Source organism: Heliangelus exortis, chromosome 1 (assembly GCF_036169615.1).
Source record: "Heliangelus exortis chromosome 1, bHelExo1.hap1, whole genome shotgun sequence".
NCBI classification, from domain to species: Eukaryota; Metazoa; Chordata; class Aves; order Apodiformes; family Trochilidae; genus Heliangelus; species Heliangelus exortis.
Window position 1 is genome coordinate 144,897,931 of NC_092422.1, and position 20,767 is coordinate 144,918,697.

A 20,767-nucleotide genomic window follows, 5' to 3' on the forward strand; every position below is an offset into this window, starting at 1 on the left:
ACGTGCCCCTTGTTTTTCACAGAAAGGAACTACGGTCCAGCTAGAGCAAAGTAAACAGAGTTATTCTGTCAATAAGTGGGTGGGGGAATGGGGACATGGACAACTCTTGACACAGGGCTGAGCTCCAGCCAGTGGCAGTGTATTGGCACTGAACTCATTGGGACAGAGCTCATTTGGGCTAGCTTTGGCAGCTGGGCAGGGTTGTCTGTTTTCAGCTCTGCCACTGGTTCAAGTTTAGTCTGGGACAGCAGGAGGACCAAAAGCCATTGCTGTGGTTGTCTCGTGGTGGATTCTGGTAGACAATTGTTTGTACAAACCATTGTATGTGGATGAAAAGCTCCAGCCTTTGACTGGGAATATGTCAATGTGCTTATCCCAACTAACTCATTGCTGTACATATGGGAAACTGAGGCATGAAATGACAATAAAAAGTGCTTTCAGAACTGCTCGAGAGATTTAAGAGACCAGTTTTCACTTTTAAAAGTGACTTTGAGACAAAATTTCCCCAGATAATTGGGAACTGCCTAAATCTTTAGGTATATAGGTATACATATATGGCTTTCCCAAGCTTATGATATGAGGGCTTGTCAGCATCCAGCTGAGAGTATTTCCCAGTGCCAGATACCTTACTTTTTTGTATCACTCTTTCTTGGAAAGAACCATTCTCCTTCTCTGGTGTTTTCAGCAGAACAAAAGTTACAGAATCTTAATCTGATCTATCTAAGCAAACATACATACCACATCTGTCACCACAGGCTTTTGAATCGGTCAAGGACCTGAAACCTTGATGAGATCTGACTTTAGAGGAATTCCTTTACTGCAAGTACCCTTGACTTTCCACTTCTTCACAGCAAAAGAAAAGGAAGGGTTGTGGGAGGGGGCTGAGACTGATCTTGCCTATTTACAAACAAGGTATCTTGGGAAGAGGAAGATGAGAGAAGTGATGCCTATCTTTGCTGTCTTGGGGCTTAAGATAAAGAGAGGACTCATATCTGTGGCCATTAGCTCAATATTTTCCACACCGTGCTGGCTTTCAGCTTTGGTTTGCATCTGGTGCTGATGGACGCTGTCACAGCAACTTTCTGTGGTGTTACAAACCACACACACATCAGCTTGAGGAGGAGCCACTCCCCCCTTGACATTTCCAAAGAGGTCTTGGGGACCTGGCAGAGAAACGGCCCCATACCACCGAGAGTGTTATGCCTTTGGTATTCACAGCCTGGGTTACTCACATAGGAGACCACATGATCTTGTCTTCCTGGAAGAAAGGTCCAGTTATCACCAGATCTGATGCTGAGCTCTTCCTGCCACAGTGTGTCACACATTCACACCCAGTATGGCTGAGAATGCAGTGCTGACAGTCTGAAAGCTGTCAGCATTTTTACTAAGGGGGGAAGGTGGGATGGTGGTTGTGGAATCTTGAGCCCAAAGCATGGTCCTCAGGGGCTTAAGACAGGATCACTTTCAACTTAGTGTTTTGGTTTAGATGGCTGAATCCCCTGGGGAAAGAAGAAGGAAGGAGGGCTAAAGGTGTATTGGTACGGGCAAAGCTTTGCTTAGTCCCCTGTTTAGAAAAGCTGTTAATCCTTTCTGCCCAGCCCAAAGGACAGAAAACCACTGTAGTTTCCTTAATATTTCTTTTGTTTACAGAGAGGCAAAATTTTTCTTTTGTACTCAGCAGCAAGAATAATTGAGGAGCTTATGAAGATCTACACTGGGACAGGACAACCATCAGTACTACTAGGATCCTTGGCCCATGTGAGATAGTGAATTGCCCATCAGAGGCAAGGGATTCAGTGTCTCTTTTTCAAAAGTACACCTGGGAAGATTTTCAATGTACAGCAAACAGCTGGGCAAACCTTGTGCTTACCTATCTGTGAAGCTGTAGGGTCTTCCTCACCTGCTCTCTCCTGGAGACAGCAATCTACTTCTTGAGAAAAGTGAAGAAGCTGATGAGAAGAGGAGCTTAGCTGCACCAGCCCTCTCAGCTGCTGACAGGCTCAACTCCTCTTTGAGCAGCTTTTTTGAGCTGAAATCCAAGCCAGTGGGTGACTGTTAGCTTGGACTCATAATGACATTCATGCTGCATAATGTAAGGTCAGTGTGTGACTGGGACAAACGGGAAGCTCCATGTGTGTACAGACAGAGGCAGGGAAGAGTTGGCTCTGGGTGATACTCACAGGGGTGATAGAGGTACCAACAAGTTTTATATCCTTGACCTTTGTGATACAAAAACACTTAACAGAAAGATCTTTAGCTCAGGGCTGGTATTTTCCTACTACTGAGTGGTCCAGAAATATGGCAAGAAAGCAGACAGACAGTGCAGATATTGAATGCAAAGGCAGAGGTAAGCAGAACATCTTGTCTTCCTTTGCCTTCCTTTTTCTGCTGCACTTTTCCTCTTTCTTTTGTGCTACTTTTTCTCAACACAGAGAAACAAATGTAGATTAAAAAATAAAAAGGTAAAAAAAAAAAAAAAAAAGTTGTCTTTGCTATCCCCATTTTTAAGTGGATTGAGGTTTTCTTCTCAGCAAAGGTGCTGATTCGGGGGTTGGTTTTCTGGGGTTATTCACTACATCTTTGCTGCTAATTAAGCAGTGGTTTCCCTTGAGCAATGGAAGGAATGGACAGCACCGTTGTGATGTTTTCCACTAATACAGGATGTGGGATGAACTATTCTGCAATCAGCTTATCGTAATCAAAAAACCGTATTTTGCCAGCAGAACAGAGAGGCTTTCAATTTCGTGAAAAATATTGCAGCAAGAATGGGAAACTGTGTGCGTTCTTTTTTTTTACTGCCATCATCAGGCCTGGGAGAAATGGGGAGTGGGGAGGGGATTTCCCCTGTTTTTTAACCCAATAATGGGGATTTCTTTTTAAACTGAACTGCTTAGACAACTGATGAAGTTGTGGCTCTGAGCTGACCTTAGAGACTGGAGTCTAAAGCAAGACTGAGTAGCTCAGAATGTAATCTGATTGAAAATTGAAGTGGGGACAACAGACAAAAATTACACCCTTGGTCAATCAGGATGTCTTCATTCTTTTTTTTTTATTATTCATCCCAGAAATAAAAAAAATATTTTTTTTTATACAGGAGCAGCAGTGCTCCTATCCCTTGTACAAAATCTCATATACACTTATTCAGGCATTTCTCTCTCTTATTAGAGGTTTTTAGGCTGTGACAAAGCAAATGGACCATATGCCTGCTCAGCCTCAAAGCTCAGTGCTATTTTATACCAAGATGAAGAGCTTGGGAGGTCTGGCACAGCCTCCTACCAGGGTCTGGGAAAAATAGTCACACAGATGACATTTGGGATGTCACTTGAGCAGTGTAGGAAGAGGTTTCTATGGCACTGGATCCTGTAACAGCAGAGAAACAGGTTGTTATGAAGGTGAGTCCTTGTTGGCCTGTGTGCTTATGAATCAGGTTTCTACAGCTCCATTATCTGTGTACCTCTAAACAGCCTTAAGTGTGCCTTTATCATTCTCTGTATGTTGCTTTACTGTCCACTAGCTGAGTTGTCCATGCAAAATGTCCTTTCAGTCATTTTCACTAATACTCTACCCTGGGAACTCATGTTACACACATAGCCAACTGTGAATTTACACCTTGTCCATTCGATCCCTTTTCTGGTTTTGCAGCCCTCTACAGTAATTGTGCTCTCCAGCCTCATTAAAGGAAGAATAGTCCCAGTGGGTTTGATGCTGAAGTCACATTGATGTCCTGATTACAAAAATTTCCATGAAGAGAAGGCCTTTCTCACCTGTGAGTTTCCTCCTGGGAGATCTCAGACAGAGCAATGGCTGTATTGGCTTTGGAGGTCCCTCATGGAAAGGTAGGCACCAGTGTTTGGGAACTGGCTGGAGAAGGCTGTTCTGCATGGATTCTCATCCTGGCTTTGCCAGGTATGTGCTGCTGGTGTACACGGGTCAATTGGAGGGCCTACCTTCCCACTCCCCTCCAGTACATCAGTTGTATCTCTTCCACAAAGGCCTGGTGAGTCAGAAAAGTCAGTGTCCACCTGACACGGGGCTTCAGCAGGTTCTAAAGATGTTTTGTCCATCACCTTCTCATCCCGCTTCAGAACTGGTGTTGGTGAGGGGCCTTCACCTGACTGAAAAACCCCAGAAATAGCCAGAGTCTGTTGGGCTTCACCTTGTGTTTCTTTAAGGAAGGAGCTGTTTTGGAAAGCTTGAGTTGCCTTGCTACAGTGAAGGAAGTTTTGGGACAACACAGGAACGTCCTCTGCCAGTGTGCAGAGGTCTGGGGAGGGGAGAGCATGGTAAGATTCTCCATCATCACTGCCACTGCCCTCTTGGGTGAAAGGCTCATAGGTGAAGTAGACTTGACAGGGCTCAATCTCAAAGGAGTTGGGAAGGTGGAAGAAGAAGTAGCCTTGGTTGGTGAAGCAGCTGGATACAGAGTGCCCACTGGTTTCTAAGGGAAGATCAGGAGTCAAGGTTCCCTTGGAAAGCATAAACTGGGATTCCTGGTCATTCTTCTGCATCACCTCAAGCATGGAGATCTCTGGGGTTGTGCTGTTCATACAGTAGGAAGATGTGGAGAATGGGGAGGAGAACCATTTCTGATGGGAAGAAGCATAGAAGAGAGACTGTTACACCCACAGCATTTCACTCAGTAAGGAACCAAAAGTTTGCTTTCCTCAGTGCCCACAGCAATCAAGGAACCTTTTCTCTATTCAAGCTGGAGGGGAGGGAAGAAGGGGAAATTCACATTTGTCATGTCACATCTGCAGGATTTTCAGAGAAAATATAAATTTATGTCACTTTGAAATCAAGAGCAGATATTGCAAGCCTGTGGTTTGAGATTTCTGGACGGGCAAACAGAGTATGGAGAAGTAAAGTGAAAGAAAGAAAAAAAATTACAAGACCATAACAAGAAATGAAGGTGAAAACATGAAAAGCAGTACTGGGATGTGTCTTATGCAAACTTCTACTAGGTGCTGAACAATTTTCTGATACTTCTACATGTTTAGCCCCATGTCAAAAGTGCTTTTCCTGGTCCCTTGTGCATGGATTTCCACACTCGTAATGACTGACATCCTGCAGTGTATAACTATGCTTAAAAATAAACTCGTGATAATATCCAACTCTTTTTTCTGCAGTGGAAAAGCATCTTCACTGCCTGCTGCACACTCTGCACCCCTACTCCACACTCTTCCCTTTAGTCTAAGCTTTCTAAGGCTTTTTGAACTTGGGCTTTTCCAAAGCTTTGCTGTCCTCTGGACCTCCTGCAGTTTGTTTCAAGCCTTCTTACAATGAGATCCCCCTTTGGGATCACCTTCCACATCTTGTATCTGACACTCCCTGTAATGCTGCTCAGAATGGCAATCGTCTCCTTGCAGCTGCCCATCCTTGTGGAGAGATTAGGGAAAGGGTGTAATTGGGGCTGGAGGAAGGAGGGAAAGAGAGAAAAGGAATGCAGGAAACACTGAAGTGCCATCCATAGTGATGGCAGTTCCCACTGGGAGCAGATGAAAGGCTCACAGCCAGGAGGAGGGGATCACAGGAGGAAATCTGGGGAAGAGCTGGGCAGCCTAGGGCAGGCAGGGAGGGACAAAAGCGGGGTAGATGGAAGAAGATCTAAGAGGTCACACTCCCTCCTGCAGGTCCCCTGCTTTCTCTCAGGTTCTCTGTTAGGGGAGCAGGGTGCTGAGGCTTACGTGGTTTGCTCTTTCTTGGTTCTGTAATTAGAGGTGCTTCGGCTCAACATCAGATTTTAGAAGGTCAGAAAATAAAATTCAAGTGGAGAACCCAGCAGCTGGTGCTATAGCTATGTGTGTTGTGTGTGCACATGTGGGTCTGGCAGCCAGCTGGTTGTCCTGGGTGTGTGCAGCTGCACCCTCCTTTCCCTCATTTCTCCCTCATAGTCATGGGTCCCCCTCCCCTGTCCCATACCTGAATATCACCTCCGTGGACTGAAACAAGCGTGGGAAAGAACTTCTTGGGGTCTGGGATCTTCTTAAACCTTGAGAAAAAAGAATGAGAAGGAGGAACAAAACAGGACCTAATCCTGACCTGACCAAATTGGTTCTGTGGTGGGCACAGGAGAGAGCATTGCAGCTTGTGGGTACTACCCTGACATGGAGGAGAAGTAAAATAAGAACAAGCCTGAGGGCTCTCCTTGCCCCTGAGTAGCCTGAAATGCAGTAGCTAAGATGAGGGCTATAAAGATGAGGCAGTTAAACCTGGAATTGGACAATGCACTCCTTTCTTCCTCTTCCCTTGGGAAGCACAACCTGCAGTTCACTAGTTTCTTCCCTGCCTTAGCTGGTCACCTTAACTTCTCCACCTGCCCCCTTAGATCCCCATCCTGATGTCAATCTGGGCAGGTCTCTCTTCCTTGTTTCCAAGCTCTAGCTGTTTTGAGTTGCCCCCTCTTTGCTTTGCTGCCACCACAATAAGTCAGAGGACCACATGGACTTAACAGGACCATTGATGGCAAAGCTGTCCCACAGCTGTCTCTCTGTCCTGTTAGCAGGACACTGTGTGGTGTAGACAGACACATAGGCCATGCAAGCCATCTGAGCACACCTTGCACCAACCCAGTGGTCTCTACTGGATCCACTGTGTTGCCGTCCTGAGGCCCCATGAATAATCTGCTCCTCAGTCCCTCGGAGAGATTGGCTGATCCTGTCAGCCCTTTGCTGAAGCTTTGGTGTGGGATGCTCTAAGGAAAAACCCGCCTGACCTCGGCAGGCAACCAGTGTACTCTCTGAAGCATCAGAATTTGCTAGTTCTTGCATATAAACTACCTTACATCACTGCAGATGCTATTTTTATTCATGCATGTCTAATCCTTCTTTGGATCTTACCTCAGCATTATTTTCCATCCAATTCCCCCAGGTTAATTCTACTTTGTACAGAAAAGAGCCCTTTTTATCTTTCTATGTCATATAGCTAGCTCATATAGCTTCCTCACCCTTGTGTCATGACTCAAGGTAAAACACAGTAGCCAGTGATTTTCTCAGTTTCCATCTTCCTTCAATACTGATTACCTTCTTTCTTTAGAAAGAAACTATACCAGACTCTGCTGCCTCATCCCTGAGAATGTTTCTCCCCGCCCCCTGCCATGAACATCAGCATCCAGCTTCTCTGCCCCTGTCCTGAGATGAGAAAGCCTGAGGCCATTTCCATCCTCAACCATTCTGACACATCACTCTCCATATTATTACACCGAGTAACCTTGTGAGACTTTTTCAGTCCTGAATAAAAGCAGTGCCTGAGTAGAAGCTCTGGCAGAGATATCTTTGAAGCACCATGTAAATATTTACTGGTATGTGATGAGACACTTCAGGACTGCACAGACCAAGGAGAGGAAGATTCATACTCCTTGTTTTGACTACAGATCAAATGTCACTACTTCTTACCTGAGCTCTTGTTGGAGTGCTAAACTAAATGAGAAAGTAGCAGTACCTAGGATTGCTTGGTCTTTTCTACTGATGGAGAGCTCAACACAATGGTCTGCTTTTTAAGAAGCCATTTTGGTGCATCCATGCCAGGAGACACCACTCTTATCCATAGGCAACAGAAGTGCTGCAGCAGCTTTTTTGAACTCATCCAGGTGCATGACACCAAGTCACAGGAGTGCAGCACATTGATTGTGGAACCACATCATGTTGGGTGGTGATATATCTCTCCAGACAAATGTCAGCCCCAAAAGGTTGAGCTATAAAGCATATTTTTAAGTCATTAAAATGTCTATTCTGAGTAATGCCAAGTGAAAAATAACCCTGGTAAGACACACAGGTACAGGAGAGGAACGGAGAGGAAAAAGTGATTCTCATTTACCATTTCAGGCTCCGTAAGTTACTGAGGAAGGCAGTCCCAATGATCACGAAGATGCAGGTGATCACTATAAGAGCTGGCAGGAATGGCTGGGATGTTTCTGAGAGAGAGTGAGAGAGTTGCAGTGAAAATTTAGCCAGAATCCTGGAGGCAGTAGCTGCAGACCTTCCACAGCAGTTCAAGGTGACCAGTGATATAAAATTATACCATCCAGAGTTCTGCTTTGTTGTACGAGATGTCTTTGAGCTAAACTGGGATTCAGACTGCACTTGGCATTGGTTAATAAGTTATTGGTGCTGAACATCTTGAACTCCCTGTTCATAACAATATCAGAGGTGGGAGTTGCCACAGATGAGATGGCACAGACTGCTGGTTGAAGTGCCCATCAACCTGACTGTATCTTTTCAAAGGAATGCAGAGATTTGTAAAATCAGCATAAATGGGATCCAAGACTTCAAACAGCATTATGAGTTGCTGAGAGAGATGGAATCATGAGATTCATGGGTCTACAAGAAGGCAGGAGGACAAAGGATGGGAAAGATTAGGGATCAAGGGGCTGGCTTCTTTAGGGAGGTGTAGGAAAGTTTTATCAAGCTAGGAAGTTTACAGCTTTCCACCACATGATGATTTTTGTATTTGGGTTGTAGGATTAGAAGAAAGAGACTGACTTTCCACATTGCCAGCACTGCCAGCACTCCTCAGACATTTCTGGAATTATCTCAAACTTAATGTGTCTCCCTAGTACACTTTTCTTTGGCCTTGCTATTCTGGTGCCTGTCTCCTCTGCCTGCTACCCCCATCTCCATCCCTAGTACCCCTTGGTCTGGGCCTGCAGAGCTCCTCTGGAGTAGTTGTGAGGTACCAGAGCAAAATAAAAGAAGGAAGAGACATTTTTAGGACATTCTTTCTTTGTCTGTCCTTGAGATGCTACTAAGATCATTTTGTCTCCTCTGCCTCTGGTACCCTGGTTATCTTTGGGTCTTGGTTGCTATGACAACTGGTTGCAGCTGTATCCTGTTCATTGACATCACACACTATCAAAATTTGATCGCCACAGCAACACAGTGCCCTTTCTAAACATAGCTCCTCTGTTTATATACCAGCACTGAGCACAACAGGGAGGGACTGAGCAGGGGCAGAGTGGGGGTTGGCATGAAGTGGAATAACTTCTATCTGCTTGTTTTCCAGAAAATAAATGAAAGAGACCACAGCCAATGACTCACTGAAGAGACTTGCTCAGGGCACTGTCTTTTAAGGCTGGAGATGTCCTCCACGCCGTGGTTCATGATAATGACTGATGCATGTCCCAGCAGGCCTTTTTGGAAAAGACTTACACACATGTAAATCTCTTTCACTCTCCATGAGACTTTGATTCCTAGGCTCGGGTCTTCTTTGGTTCAAGAGCTGAGTGCTCTGTTTCCATCAATGGCTCTACAGAATTGGGCCTTCTTAGAAGTCTGAATTTATGTTCCTAGGTCCCAGGAGCACCTGGGAAAATGCCAGTCATGGCCACTGCTTCTGCAGGTCTTACTGCTCTATGGAAGCAGTCCCTGATTTACATCCTGCAGATTTGTCCTGGCTTCTGGAATCAGACAGGTTCTTTTGGGGTCAGGGGGGTCTTTGCCCTTAAGTCCCATTGAGCCAGTGTGACCTAACAGATCAGGAGGTACAGATTGTTTCCAATCTTTCTATTGCTATTTGATTAACACACTACTCCCTACTTGTTTTCCTCCAGTTTCTCAGCCTGCTTGTCCCTTCCATCTTGTGTTCCCTCAGTCTCCTCTTTCCCCTCCAAGCCAGGCTGCCTGACTCTGATCCTTACGTTTTCCAGGTGTCCTCCACAGTATCGTCTCACTCCAGTCGCTCCACACGCCTTTGAAGGTACTCAAGGCACTCGGCCTTGCACGGACAGCTGCCTCGTACTTCAGGTCAGGGGAGAGGCTCTCAAACCTCACCCACATCTGGTCCTGAACAATGGAGAAGTTTTTGGCCTCCTGGGAGAAAGGCAAAATTAGAGCATCATCAACACCTTGCCGTGGCTTACAGCCTCATGTACTCGTCTTTTTCAAGGATGTCAGAGAGAAGCTGTCTCGGCTTCCTACACCTTGTGCACTGCTTGTTCACCCTGGACAACATGTCTTCTTCATTTTGTTTTTTGTCATCCTTTTCAGGACTGTCCTGGAGCTGCCCAGATTTCTCTGGGACAGCACTAAATAAAATAGGATTCCTGTCTACCTCCATATCACCACCAAATGCTGGCAGCAGGTGACACAGACAAAAGAGTGGCAGGATGTCATCTGCTCTCCAGCTTCATTAAAGCTGTTGTCCTGAGAGAAGGCTCAGGAGCACCTCCTGGGTGACATAAAGAAGACCAGGATTTGTACCAGTGCCCCACTCAGTACTCACCTCCCAGGACTGACTCGTGGTTCGATACCGCACTTGATATTCTCTCTCCCCATCCAAATAGTGGGAGGAAATATTCAGGCTCCACGTTAAGTTGTAGATGTTGTCACTTTTGCTAACCAGCTGAAGATTTCCTGGAGGCCTCAGCTTTACTGGAGAGAGAGAAGGAACAGAGCTGATTCCTCTACACTCTCCATAACAGGGCTGGACTACAAACCCCACAGCAGCAGGGCTGGTGTCTTGGCTGTGCTCACAGACTCCAGCCACAGCCATGTGAGATGGTTAGTGAGCTCCCCCCCCATGTTCCTCCTTCCTCACTGTCACTGAAGACAAAAGTCCTGTTGCCTTCCAACTACGTTAAAGGCTGATCCTCCCCTGAGTCGATGCTATCTCACAGGGCCATACATCCTATCCTGTATAGGTGATCCACAGGGCATTTGTACCAACAGGAATGGAACATCATTGAGCTAGCTGCTTCCTAGCTGCTCTTCCAGAGAGCTATAGCCACATGGATGGAGTTACACAGGCTGATTCCTTCGAACCCCTGATTCCATCCATGCCTTCCTACACCTCACCTTGCAGCAGCGCTACTGGACCTTTCCTTGAGCCAGGTAAGTTCACACATCCAGCAAAAAATGAGCCAAGCAGATGTTTTTTCTGCTGGATAAGTGGGCTGAATCTTTTCAGCAAAGGCTGATGAACGACAAAGCTGGCTTAAAGGATGGTGGAAGCACGTATCTGATCAGAGGAGCAAGGGAATACTTTGCCTCTTCCTTGTAGCATAGTTCAGGGAGTCAGCTGAGTTGCCGTTCCTGTTTGAACCCAGAAGTCCTAGTGCAAAGCACTCTCACTCAGAAGGTCCCAGATACTGGACAGGATAGAAATGGACAGGATAGATCCTGGACAGGATACTGGCTGGCATGGCATTGCACATTAGAGGTGCAAGTGGCAGGACTCATCATGGTTCACCTATGCCAGCTGTAGCAGGAGGGAAGGAAAGGACAGATGTCTAAAATCATCTATGGTGTTGTATAGGAGTGGATGGGGCAGAGAAATCACCTATCATTTTGTGGAGAAGCCTCAGAAATTGCAAGACAGATGAGTACTCACTATTTGCAAGTGGACTGAAATCTTTTATTTGCACAGGTATAGTCCCATTCTCTCCAATCTGGCAGTGCACAGACATGGTCAGACGGTCTGCAGTGGTGAAGCACTGAGTCTGCAAGGAAAATTTACCATTAGCACCACTGAAGCCTCATAAATAAGCATTCATATTTCTAAGCATTGCCTATACATAAGAGATTTAGAAATTCTTGACAGTCAATAGGGTTGATATTTGTGGTTGAAAGGTATAAGCCTCAGTGGTGAGTAGAGGACTCAAAGACTTCTACTTGTGGTTGGATTTTTTTCACTGGTGAGAAGAGTACAAAATATGGTGTTATGCTAATCTGCTAGGATTGCTGTATCTTCTAAGCAGAAAAGGAACTAATTTTTATCAGTGAGATTCATTGAGAAGAAATATTTTTAGTAAAACATTTTGCGTTTATTGGTAAGATTGAAACAGTGTTAGTATCAAAAATTACTCTTAAAATGCAATGATACTAAGGAACCATTTACATCATACAGTATTAAATAAAAAATAGGGAAATTAGCTTGGTAAGAAATAAAAGGTTTTGGAGCTGTTTATCAACACTACAATGTTGATACATGATGTGCAAATAAATGTAAGAAAGCTTGTCTGTCATTTGAACCAGTTGTAACTTTATCAATAAGGAGAATTCGCTCTTATTTGGGTGGTTTTTTTCTGAAAGATAAAGGCTACAGTAATTCTGGATATGACTGAAGGAAGTCGAAAAATAACTGATTTAGATAAAGAATAATAGCTGAAGGATTTGCATCACCATTAGCCCCAGTGATGTGTTGCTGCTGCATCTTGCATTGGACATACCTAACCAGGCTTCACAGTTCTTAATGATCTGGAAAATGATACTGACCTCTTCAAGGAAAATGAGGTCAAGAGGTGACCTCAGAGCTGGTGGTAGTGTAAATCCCTCCTAAGAGGAAGACATTAGGGCCAAATACAGGTAATTGTGACTGTCTGTCTGTCCATATCTTCTGCATGATTCAGGACAGCATGGACCAGCTCACAACATAGCCAATCCTCCCAGCAGGGGATCCCACAAGGGTGATGTTTTCAGCAATGAACAAGTTCAAGATCAATCCTCGACCCCAAGTCAAGAATTAGATTTGGGATTTTATACTGTTTATGGGAGTCACACTGTTTATATACTCCGAATCCACACACAAATCTTTTCTATCTTGTCACTTGTCAGGACATCCCAAATTAATTACTTACATTACTGTTTTTGCTGAAGGTCTTGATGCATCTCCTCAGTCCTGTCATGTGTTCTGCCTTGAGCAATTCACAGTGCTCCCTGATTTTTTCGAGTGACCTGGGTTTTAAGCAGGAGACCTCCAATGAGTTGCGGAGACTATTTTGTGTTTCATTAAAATTTATGTAACCCTAAAGGCCATTCAAGGCATTTTGCATCCTACCATAATTTGCTGAACAGGTTACATCAAGTCTGTAATCCCACCTCCCCTCCCCACTGGATCACTCAGGCAAATTTTATGTGCTGGCACAATGGGAGTCAAAGAATCCTGGTTATTCCTAGCCAAAGGTAACAGTAAGTTTCCCATTTCCAAGTCTTCATAAAACTCTCTTGCTACCCTCTTTGCTTCCTGTTGATATCACAGGGAATGCAGAACCCATGGCACCTGCTGCCCACAGCTGCACCACCATGGACCTGGAATTCAGGCAGCTGTTTCAGCCCCTCTAGAGTTTACATGACTCCTTCAAGCTACTGAGAGTCCTGTAGGATCTCAGTGAGGTGTATCTTCTGAAACAGGTCTCATCCCAGTTAGCCAGGACTGTGTGTCACACATGACCTCTATTCTGCTCTGACAAGAGTGGTTGGACAGCCTAATATGAGCACAGGGGGTGGCAGGGTGGGATTGCAGCTGAGGGGTACAGAACTGAGCTGGCTGCTCCAGCTGTAAGGTCAGAATAGCCTGGGACTTGCTGGAGAGGTAGTATCTTAGAGCCCTGGTCAGGCAATGGTACAGCTCCAAATCCAGCCCAAAATCCATCAGCAGCCACGGTGATTCAGTCCCACTAAGCAATGTTTTGGCTTTCTCAGTCTTTGCACAAGGTCTCAGAATATATTTGTCAATCTCACCCCATCGGAGGCATCTCTATGACATTCAGGAACAATCCACCCACTGCCAGAATCACATTCAGCCTATCCTTGTGACAGGCACCAAGGGGAGCCTCGGGGCATGCTGGTGAGTCTCTTGGCTGAAGATGTCATACTTGAGACCACAGAGACTCATCCAACCCCAACTGTGGTACTGGCCACACACCTACCCCTCTAGAAGGAAACGTGTGGGAGAGGAAAACATCATGAACCAAGAGAGATGAAAGGGCCAGGAAAGATGAGGGGAACAGTGCATTCTTTCATCTATTGTCACTCAGGGGACAGCATCCCAGATCATCCTGGCAGTGGGCAATGGGCCCCTGCATAGCTTCAGTTCAACCTCTTCCTCCCCCATCTTTCTATATTCTCCTTTTCCATTGAAAATAGCTTTCAATTCAGAGGGTGGCTCTCAAGGAAAAGGAATTTCTAGAAAACGAAGCACAGTCAGATCTATGGAGCTGGAAGATGCATGGTCTTAAGTTGTGCCGGGGGAGGTTTAGGTTGGACATTAGAAAGAATTTCTTTACTGAGAGTGTGATCAGTCATTGGAATGGGCTGCCCAGGGAAGTGGTGGATTCTCCATCCCTGGAGATCTTTAAAAAGAGACTGGATGTGGCACTCAGTGCCATGGTCTGGTAACTGCAGCGGCAGTGGATCAAGGGTTGGACTTGATGATCTCTGAGGTCCCTTCCAACCCAGCCAATTCTATGATTCTATGATTCTATGCTAAACTGTTTGAGCAGTGGTTAGCATCTCAGCTCAGGTGAGGTTAGAGAGGGAGTTCAAGGTGAAGCCTCTAGGCTGTGTGACTCCACTACACCTGGCCTAGGGAGGAAGAACCTCCATTTAAGCTAAGAGGTTAACTTTCCAGGACACTTTTCATCCAAAACATTGACTTTGCTCAACTTCTCTGGTCACCCACCTGTCACAGAGAGGGAACTTGGATAAAATCTCCAGCTGGCATGGTGCTTCAGCCAGGTCCCTGCCTGAGTTCCAGTCACAGAAGAGAGTTGCCCGTGAGTCATACCAGCATGTTAGGCTGGAGGTGCCTGTTGACAGAGAAGAGGTGGACAATGGCATGGCTGAATTTGCAATGCTGTTTGTTGCTGTCTGTCTCCCTATCAATTCTTCCCCATCCAAAACTACAGACCAACTCTTCTACTACATAACAATCTCCAAGTAAGAAAAGCAGAGCCATTCACTTCTCTATGTCCTTGGAGGCTGGTGTGCTCACAAGAGACCTTAAACTACTGCAGCTTACTCTGGCTGTATGTTACAACACAAGCACTGCAGGATAACACACTGTGGTACACAACGCTCCTCTAGCTGATCTCCCCCTCCCTGCTTGCCACGCTGGCACAGATGAAGAGAATCATTCCTTACCTTGTGCCCAGTCTGATGCCCACGAGAGAGGTGTGAGGCTGTTCAGCCAGAGGTGACAAAGCAGCAGCAAAGAGGGCTTCATCTGTACTGGTGACACACTGAAAGAGAGAAGATGCCCCCCCAGTGTACCTCAGGCATGCAAATTAGGAAGATGTCGTATCATGGGAGGCATCTTCTAACCCAGAGCAGGGCTCAGTGCCCATGAAAACCTTTGAGGCTCAGAAACTCAGACCCTTTCCACTCTGGAGTCTGTATTTTTCCCTCAGCACCTCATGGTTTACCTGCTTTGGGTGCTTTGATCACTGAAACTGTTGGCAGTGCAAAGGAGCTGGGCTGTTTGCAAGAGCATGTGAGCACACAGCAGTCCACGGGTGTTGTTTCAGGCTGTTGCTGACTCAGGTAGAGAATGCTGCCTTGGCTGAGCACAGCTTGTGAGTTGAAGAGCTTCTTTTTTTGGTAAGCAAGTGTAGGGTTGAAATAACTAGGTGCTCACTGAGTAAGAGGGTTCTCTGGCTGCAACTGACAAGATAGTTGCAAAGCTCATCATGGCTTAGGAAGCAGATATTGAAGGACTTGAGTGAGAGAGGGGAGGAAATCAAGGAGAAGGAGTTTACCAGATTCTGAGGAGGCAAGGTTTTATCATATTACAAAATACTACATAGTCACACAGGGTCTTGACAAACAGACCTTGCGCTGCCTTGAAAAGAGCCATGAATCCTAGTGTAGCAGAAAATTTGGCCTTTGGAATTAGGATACTCTGCAGCACCCCACATATGCCTGTGGCACCCAGGGAAGACTCCTTGACTTACAAAGGCTGTACAGCTGTGCTCCATATTAGACAAACTGGGCTTATAATCTTCTCATCCAAGCTTCCCTCTCTCCCCATCCACCCGGACAATTGTACCTTGAGGTCTGTCTCTGCCCACAGGAGAAGCGACCATCCTCACCTCTCAGCAAGCCTGGAGCCCAGGCAGGGATGAGCAAAACAAGGCAGAGCCCTGCTGGACCCTGCTGACACTGCCAGGGGGGTGAGAAGAGAGGGTTTATAAAGGGCTGGTATGAGGCACAGTATCAGTTCCCATCATGACAGAAGATTAGGTGCAGAGGAAAAAAAAAAAAAAAAAAAAAACACGATGACAACATATTCACAGAGAAAGAGGAGAGAGAGAAAGCAAGCAGGCAGCATGACTGTGAGATGTGGGTATGATTTGAGAGAGCTGTGGAGAGACAGAGATAAATACACGCTCAGCCCTCCCCAACGGCAAGATTCAGTTTGTCAGACTGAAACTCCTCCCAAGACACTTTTCAGATCAGCCACCCCTCTGCAGGAGAGAGCTGGGCCCTTTACCTTCCAGCTCAAGGCACCCTGTGATCCAAACGAAGGGAGCCTCCGGGGACCAGGTCGCTGGGTTGGATGGAAGCAGGTGCTGGATGTCAAACCCTGAGGGCAGTGGGGAACGGGGGGAAGGGAGAAGGATGGACCCAGATATTCTAGGTCAATGCATGTCCAGCTGAGAGCCAATGCTTCTGGAGTGATGAGAGAGAAGCCTCCAGCCAAGTGGTTCTGCTGTGGAGCTGTTCCTCTCGAACACGCGTGGTCTCTCTGTCTTCTCCCTCTCACCTTTGCACAGGAAGCTGCTGCTTGCTTGCCTTCTCAGACTGAGACGAGGCCCTGAAGTATCGAAAAGGCTAGCGAGGCCAAGAATAAAAAGCCCCAAACCACGTCTACTTCCTGCTGGTAAAGCAATAGGTGCAGAAACAAGGGTGGAGGGATCAGGTGTTAGCTTGCAGTGTTTGGCTATACCGAGACCAGTTCGTAACTATTGCTGGGAAGCAAGAGAGAGAGGAGGACCTGTCCTCTTGGGACACCTGCAAGAGCTTCCTCTTTCAGACACCCAGACAGACCCCTCATAGCACTCTCAGGGTCTGTACGCATGCATGGATCAATTTGAAACTGGGGATAGGAGTCAATCTGCAGTAGAAATGCTGTGGACCACACTGTGAAAAAATAGCTTGAGTCATTGACCTAAGCAACACTAGAACAAAACCAGTCTCTTCATCAGTGCCCCAGTTTCAGAGGATCCATCCTGGGTCAGAGCAGGAGTGAAACAAGGGCAGTGCTGAGCATGAGTGTGATTGCAGATGGTGTGACACCACAGGAGCACCCATCCCATGGCCTCCCTACCCAGACCAGTGCCACACTTGCTTCACAAAAAGAAGAATCAGCCCCTCCAACCTGAGCCTCACAACAAGTCCAGAGAGGCAACACCAGTCTGCAATGGCTGCAGTGCCTGTTTGGCATGGCTTGTCCATTCAACAGGCCAGAAAGGGATGCAAAAAACACATCCACCTTCTTCCAAAGTTTCATGTGCCACCACTTTTGCGATGGATAACCTCTCACTACCTCTGCAGACCTTGTTTAGGTTTAGAAGATTTTTTCACCTCAGGCAGATGCCTTGCTCAGCACACATTGCTCTCACTCTCCAACCTAAAAGAGACAGACAGATGCAAAAAGCCACAGCCCAATAGTTGCCCAGGTCACAGACGAGTGTGTAAGTGTATACGTGTCTCCGCATGGTCAATGACTCAAGCTATTTTTCACAAAGTGGTCCACAGCATTTCTACTGCAGAGATAAAAACCTCTTTCTCCATACAAAAATACAAGCTCTGAAGTGCAGCACGTAGTATTTCCTCTCTGCTCTGAGCAGCATGGAGATGGCCACTGGTGTGGGGCCATTTGAGAATCTTCTTCTATACATACAGTGGTCACCACCCTCTGCGCTCCTCACCTTTCTCTGCTAGAGAAGTTCAAGGCTCAAGCAAGCAGGTTTTGCTGACCAAAATTTGCTGGAGACTAATATCAAGTCTCCAGGTGGTTCCTTTTTGACAAATGTATAAATCTAGAGGATGGGCCCTCCTTTAACAACAAAGGGATCTCGGTTTCAGGTAGTGGAAAAAGGGTGTGGGAGGAGGATGACTTTAGTTACAGGCAACCCAGCCCAGGGACTGGATCTCAGAAGATATCAGACTTTAAAAAGAAAGTATGGAGCAAAACAGTGGTTTGAAGATATGGGCAGAGCCATTTTGAAGAAGGTTGCAATAGTGGATCCTCATCGCTGTTTCTAGGAGAATCACGGTATAGTTTGGGTTGAAAGAGATCTTTAAAGACCATCTAGTCCAATCTCCCTGCAGTGAGCAGGGACACCTTCAACTTGTTCAGGGCCCCATCCGACTTGACCCTGAATGTTTCCAGGGATGGAACATCTATCACCTCTCTGGGCAACCTCTTCCAGTGTTTCACCACACTCATTGTAAAAGAAAAATCTTCCCAGACTGAATCTATCCTCTTTAAGTTTAAAACCATTGACCCTTATCCTATTGTTAAAGGCCCTGCTAAAAAGCCTTTCCCTTTCTTTCTTATAAGCCTCCTTTAAATACTGCAAAAACCACAATAAGGTCTTTCCACAGCCTTCTGTTCTCCAGGGTGAACAACCACAACGCTCTCAGCCTCATAGAAGATGTGTTTCAGCCCTCTCTTAATTTTCACAGCCCTCCTCTGAACCCACTCTAGCAGGCCCATGTATTTCTTCTGCTGGGGACCTCAGACCAGGACGCAGTACTCCTGGTGGGGCCTCATAAGAGCAGAGGGGGAGAATCACCTCCCTTGACCTGCTCCCCATGCTTCGTGTGAGGCAGCCCAGGAACAGCCCAGTTGGCTTCCTGGACTTCAAGCACACGTTGCCAGCTCATGTGTAGCTTCCATCCAGCAGAACCCTCAAGTCAGACCCCACAGAGCTTCTCTCAGAACGTTTCAGCTCCAACTCCACCCCAGCATCAAGCACACGTAGCTAGAGGTCTGGAGTGCAGCAACCTTTTCCTCATCGTGCACGACAGGGACCAGGAGTCTGAGAGATGTCATTTAGACACTCTTGCTAGTCACCTGCAGGGTCCTGTTCTGGCCACCTTTTGCCAGGGCATCTGGGATAACCTGACCAGGCAGCCTCTGTTGAAGAGGAGCAGGGGAGAGAATGGGCTCTGTGCTCTCCTGCTCTGGTAATCACTGACTGTGGTAGTTGTATTTTGGAAGCTCCCACCAGAGTGGAACTGTAACAGAGTCTAACAGCAGGGCACAGTCCACCTTTCCCAGGAACTCTTAAAATGCATGCAGCTTACTCTGGTGCAGAAATCCTCATCTGAAGCAATCAAGTGCTCTGTGAGTAACTTCTTGGTATCACCAGCCCTCCAGCTGCAATGCAGTATTCATGTTAACCATCTCTTTTCCTGTTTGTCCTTCAGACTGAGGAAACTGCATTTTTCTTTAAAACTGAGATCATTTGGGGGAAAGTAAGACCCCAAAGGACCCATATATTTTTCAGCTTATCAAGGAAAATAAAAAACAACCCACTGATCCCTTTTTTTTAATTTTTTTTTTTTCTTCTTCTCTTTTCCTGTTTTTTAATATGTAAGAATCAGGTAGCTTGGTTGTTCGCTGTAAAACCTGAAATAGTAGAAAAGAAAAACTTAACATGTAGTTAGTCCCTAGAGAAGATGAACAGCTGCTGCAGTTAAAAACAAGGATTTATCTGGTCAGCCAGTTCACTGGAGACTGTTTTTAATAGATCTGGGTCTCTACAATAGATTCTTTTGCAGCTTTTTTTTGATACCGGGTAAGGACCCATCTAAGTCCCATCTAAGACTTTCCCAGTGAGGGCCCTAGCAGAGACCCAGCTATCCTCTGTCCTTTGCTTGACAGAACTAAGGGATATATCTCTTTGTCAAATGTGACTGGAACTGATTGATTGATTGATTGATTGATTGATTTTCCAGAATTGTGGAGGGAGGGGGAATTACCTGATGGATAGTTTCAATTCAAGCCCCAGGTTTTCTGCTCCCCATTGTCTTTGCTTTTCCTAAGCAGCTGCCATGAGAATAATTTCAGAAAGATGGTGAAGGTACATCCAAGAGTGTTGCCCTGGGTTAGTCTGGGGCTGTGTTATTTTGATTCTTCCACCAGCAGACTGGTGGAAGTTTGAAAGACAGTGACATTTCGCATGTTTCAGACAGTCATATGTTTCAGCCTGCCTCAGAACCTTTGATTTTCTTTGGAAAATACAGTTTAAAATGTATTACAACAGCAAGTGCGTAGAATAAGTAAGAAAGAGTTTCCTACACAGAATATCACGATTGTGTCCTGACTCCATCTGATACAGATAAACACAGTTGCTGTCAGGACAGTTTTCAGACTTGATGGCCCAGGACATTGTGCTGATGAGAATTTGGCATGTTTTATCTCCTTAACACCAACATTGTGAAAAATGGTGCCCTTTGTAACGTGAGAAGCCAAAATAAACCACATACTCAGCAATACATGTGAGGTGTTCTTGTGATTACCTTCCTGTCGCCATAATGGTGACCCAAGATGGGTGATCTCACTACCCAGCACTCTCGTTCCATGTCAAAGCACCAGGTTTAAAGTGTTTTGCAGCAGTGTTAAAGGATGGTGTTGGAGGTTTGGCCCAAGGCACTGTTTGGGCCAGACTGGTGATTCAGAAGTGTAATCTTTTAAAATCCTCAAGGCTGGGTTCTCCTCTCTTCACCCCCCCACCCCCAATTGTTTCCATTAGAGAAGAGCAGCACTGCTGAAACATCAAATTTTCAGTTGTGTGCCCGCTGACAGCAGAACAGGAGGTAAGCAGGAGAACAGAGAGGGTGAAGTGTGGGCTAAAGTATTGAATATGGTGTTGAATTATCCTGTGATCCATCAGCTATGTAGCTGCTGTTAGGCTAGGTGCATCCCTTCCCTTTGCTGGCTCTCAGCTGGACCTGGAGTTCCAGGCTAACAGGGATGTCTTGCCTGCAGTTTACAAGCCATCCAGCTCACAAGGGACAAACTCAGTGAAGGACTCAGTAGTTCC

At 46.0% G+C, this 20,767-nt stretch overlaps 1 protein-coding gene across 1 annotated transcript; it reads right to left on the reverse strand.

Moving 5' to 3' along the window:
- Positions 1–3,788: 3,788 nt before the first annotated feature.
- On the reverse strand, positions 3,789–14,970 carry IL2RB (interleukin 2 receptor subunit beta). Its single transcript, XM_071730235.1, has 9 exons — positions 14,853–14,970; positions 14,392–14,518; positions 12,569–12,665; positions 11,323–11,431; positions 10,216–10,364; positions 9,632–9,803; positions 7,813–7,909; positions 5,920–5,989; positions 3,789–4,586 (listed from the first exon to the last, which is right to left on the reverse strand). Exons 1-9 carry the CDS (start codon positions 14,932–14,934, stop codon positions 3,789–3,791), a joined length of 1,701 nt encoding a protein of 566 aa, XP_071586336.1. The 5' UTR covers positions 14,935–14,970.
- Between the last annotated feature and the right edge of the window lie 5,797 nt (positions 14,971–20,767).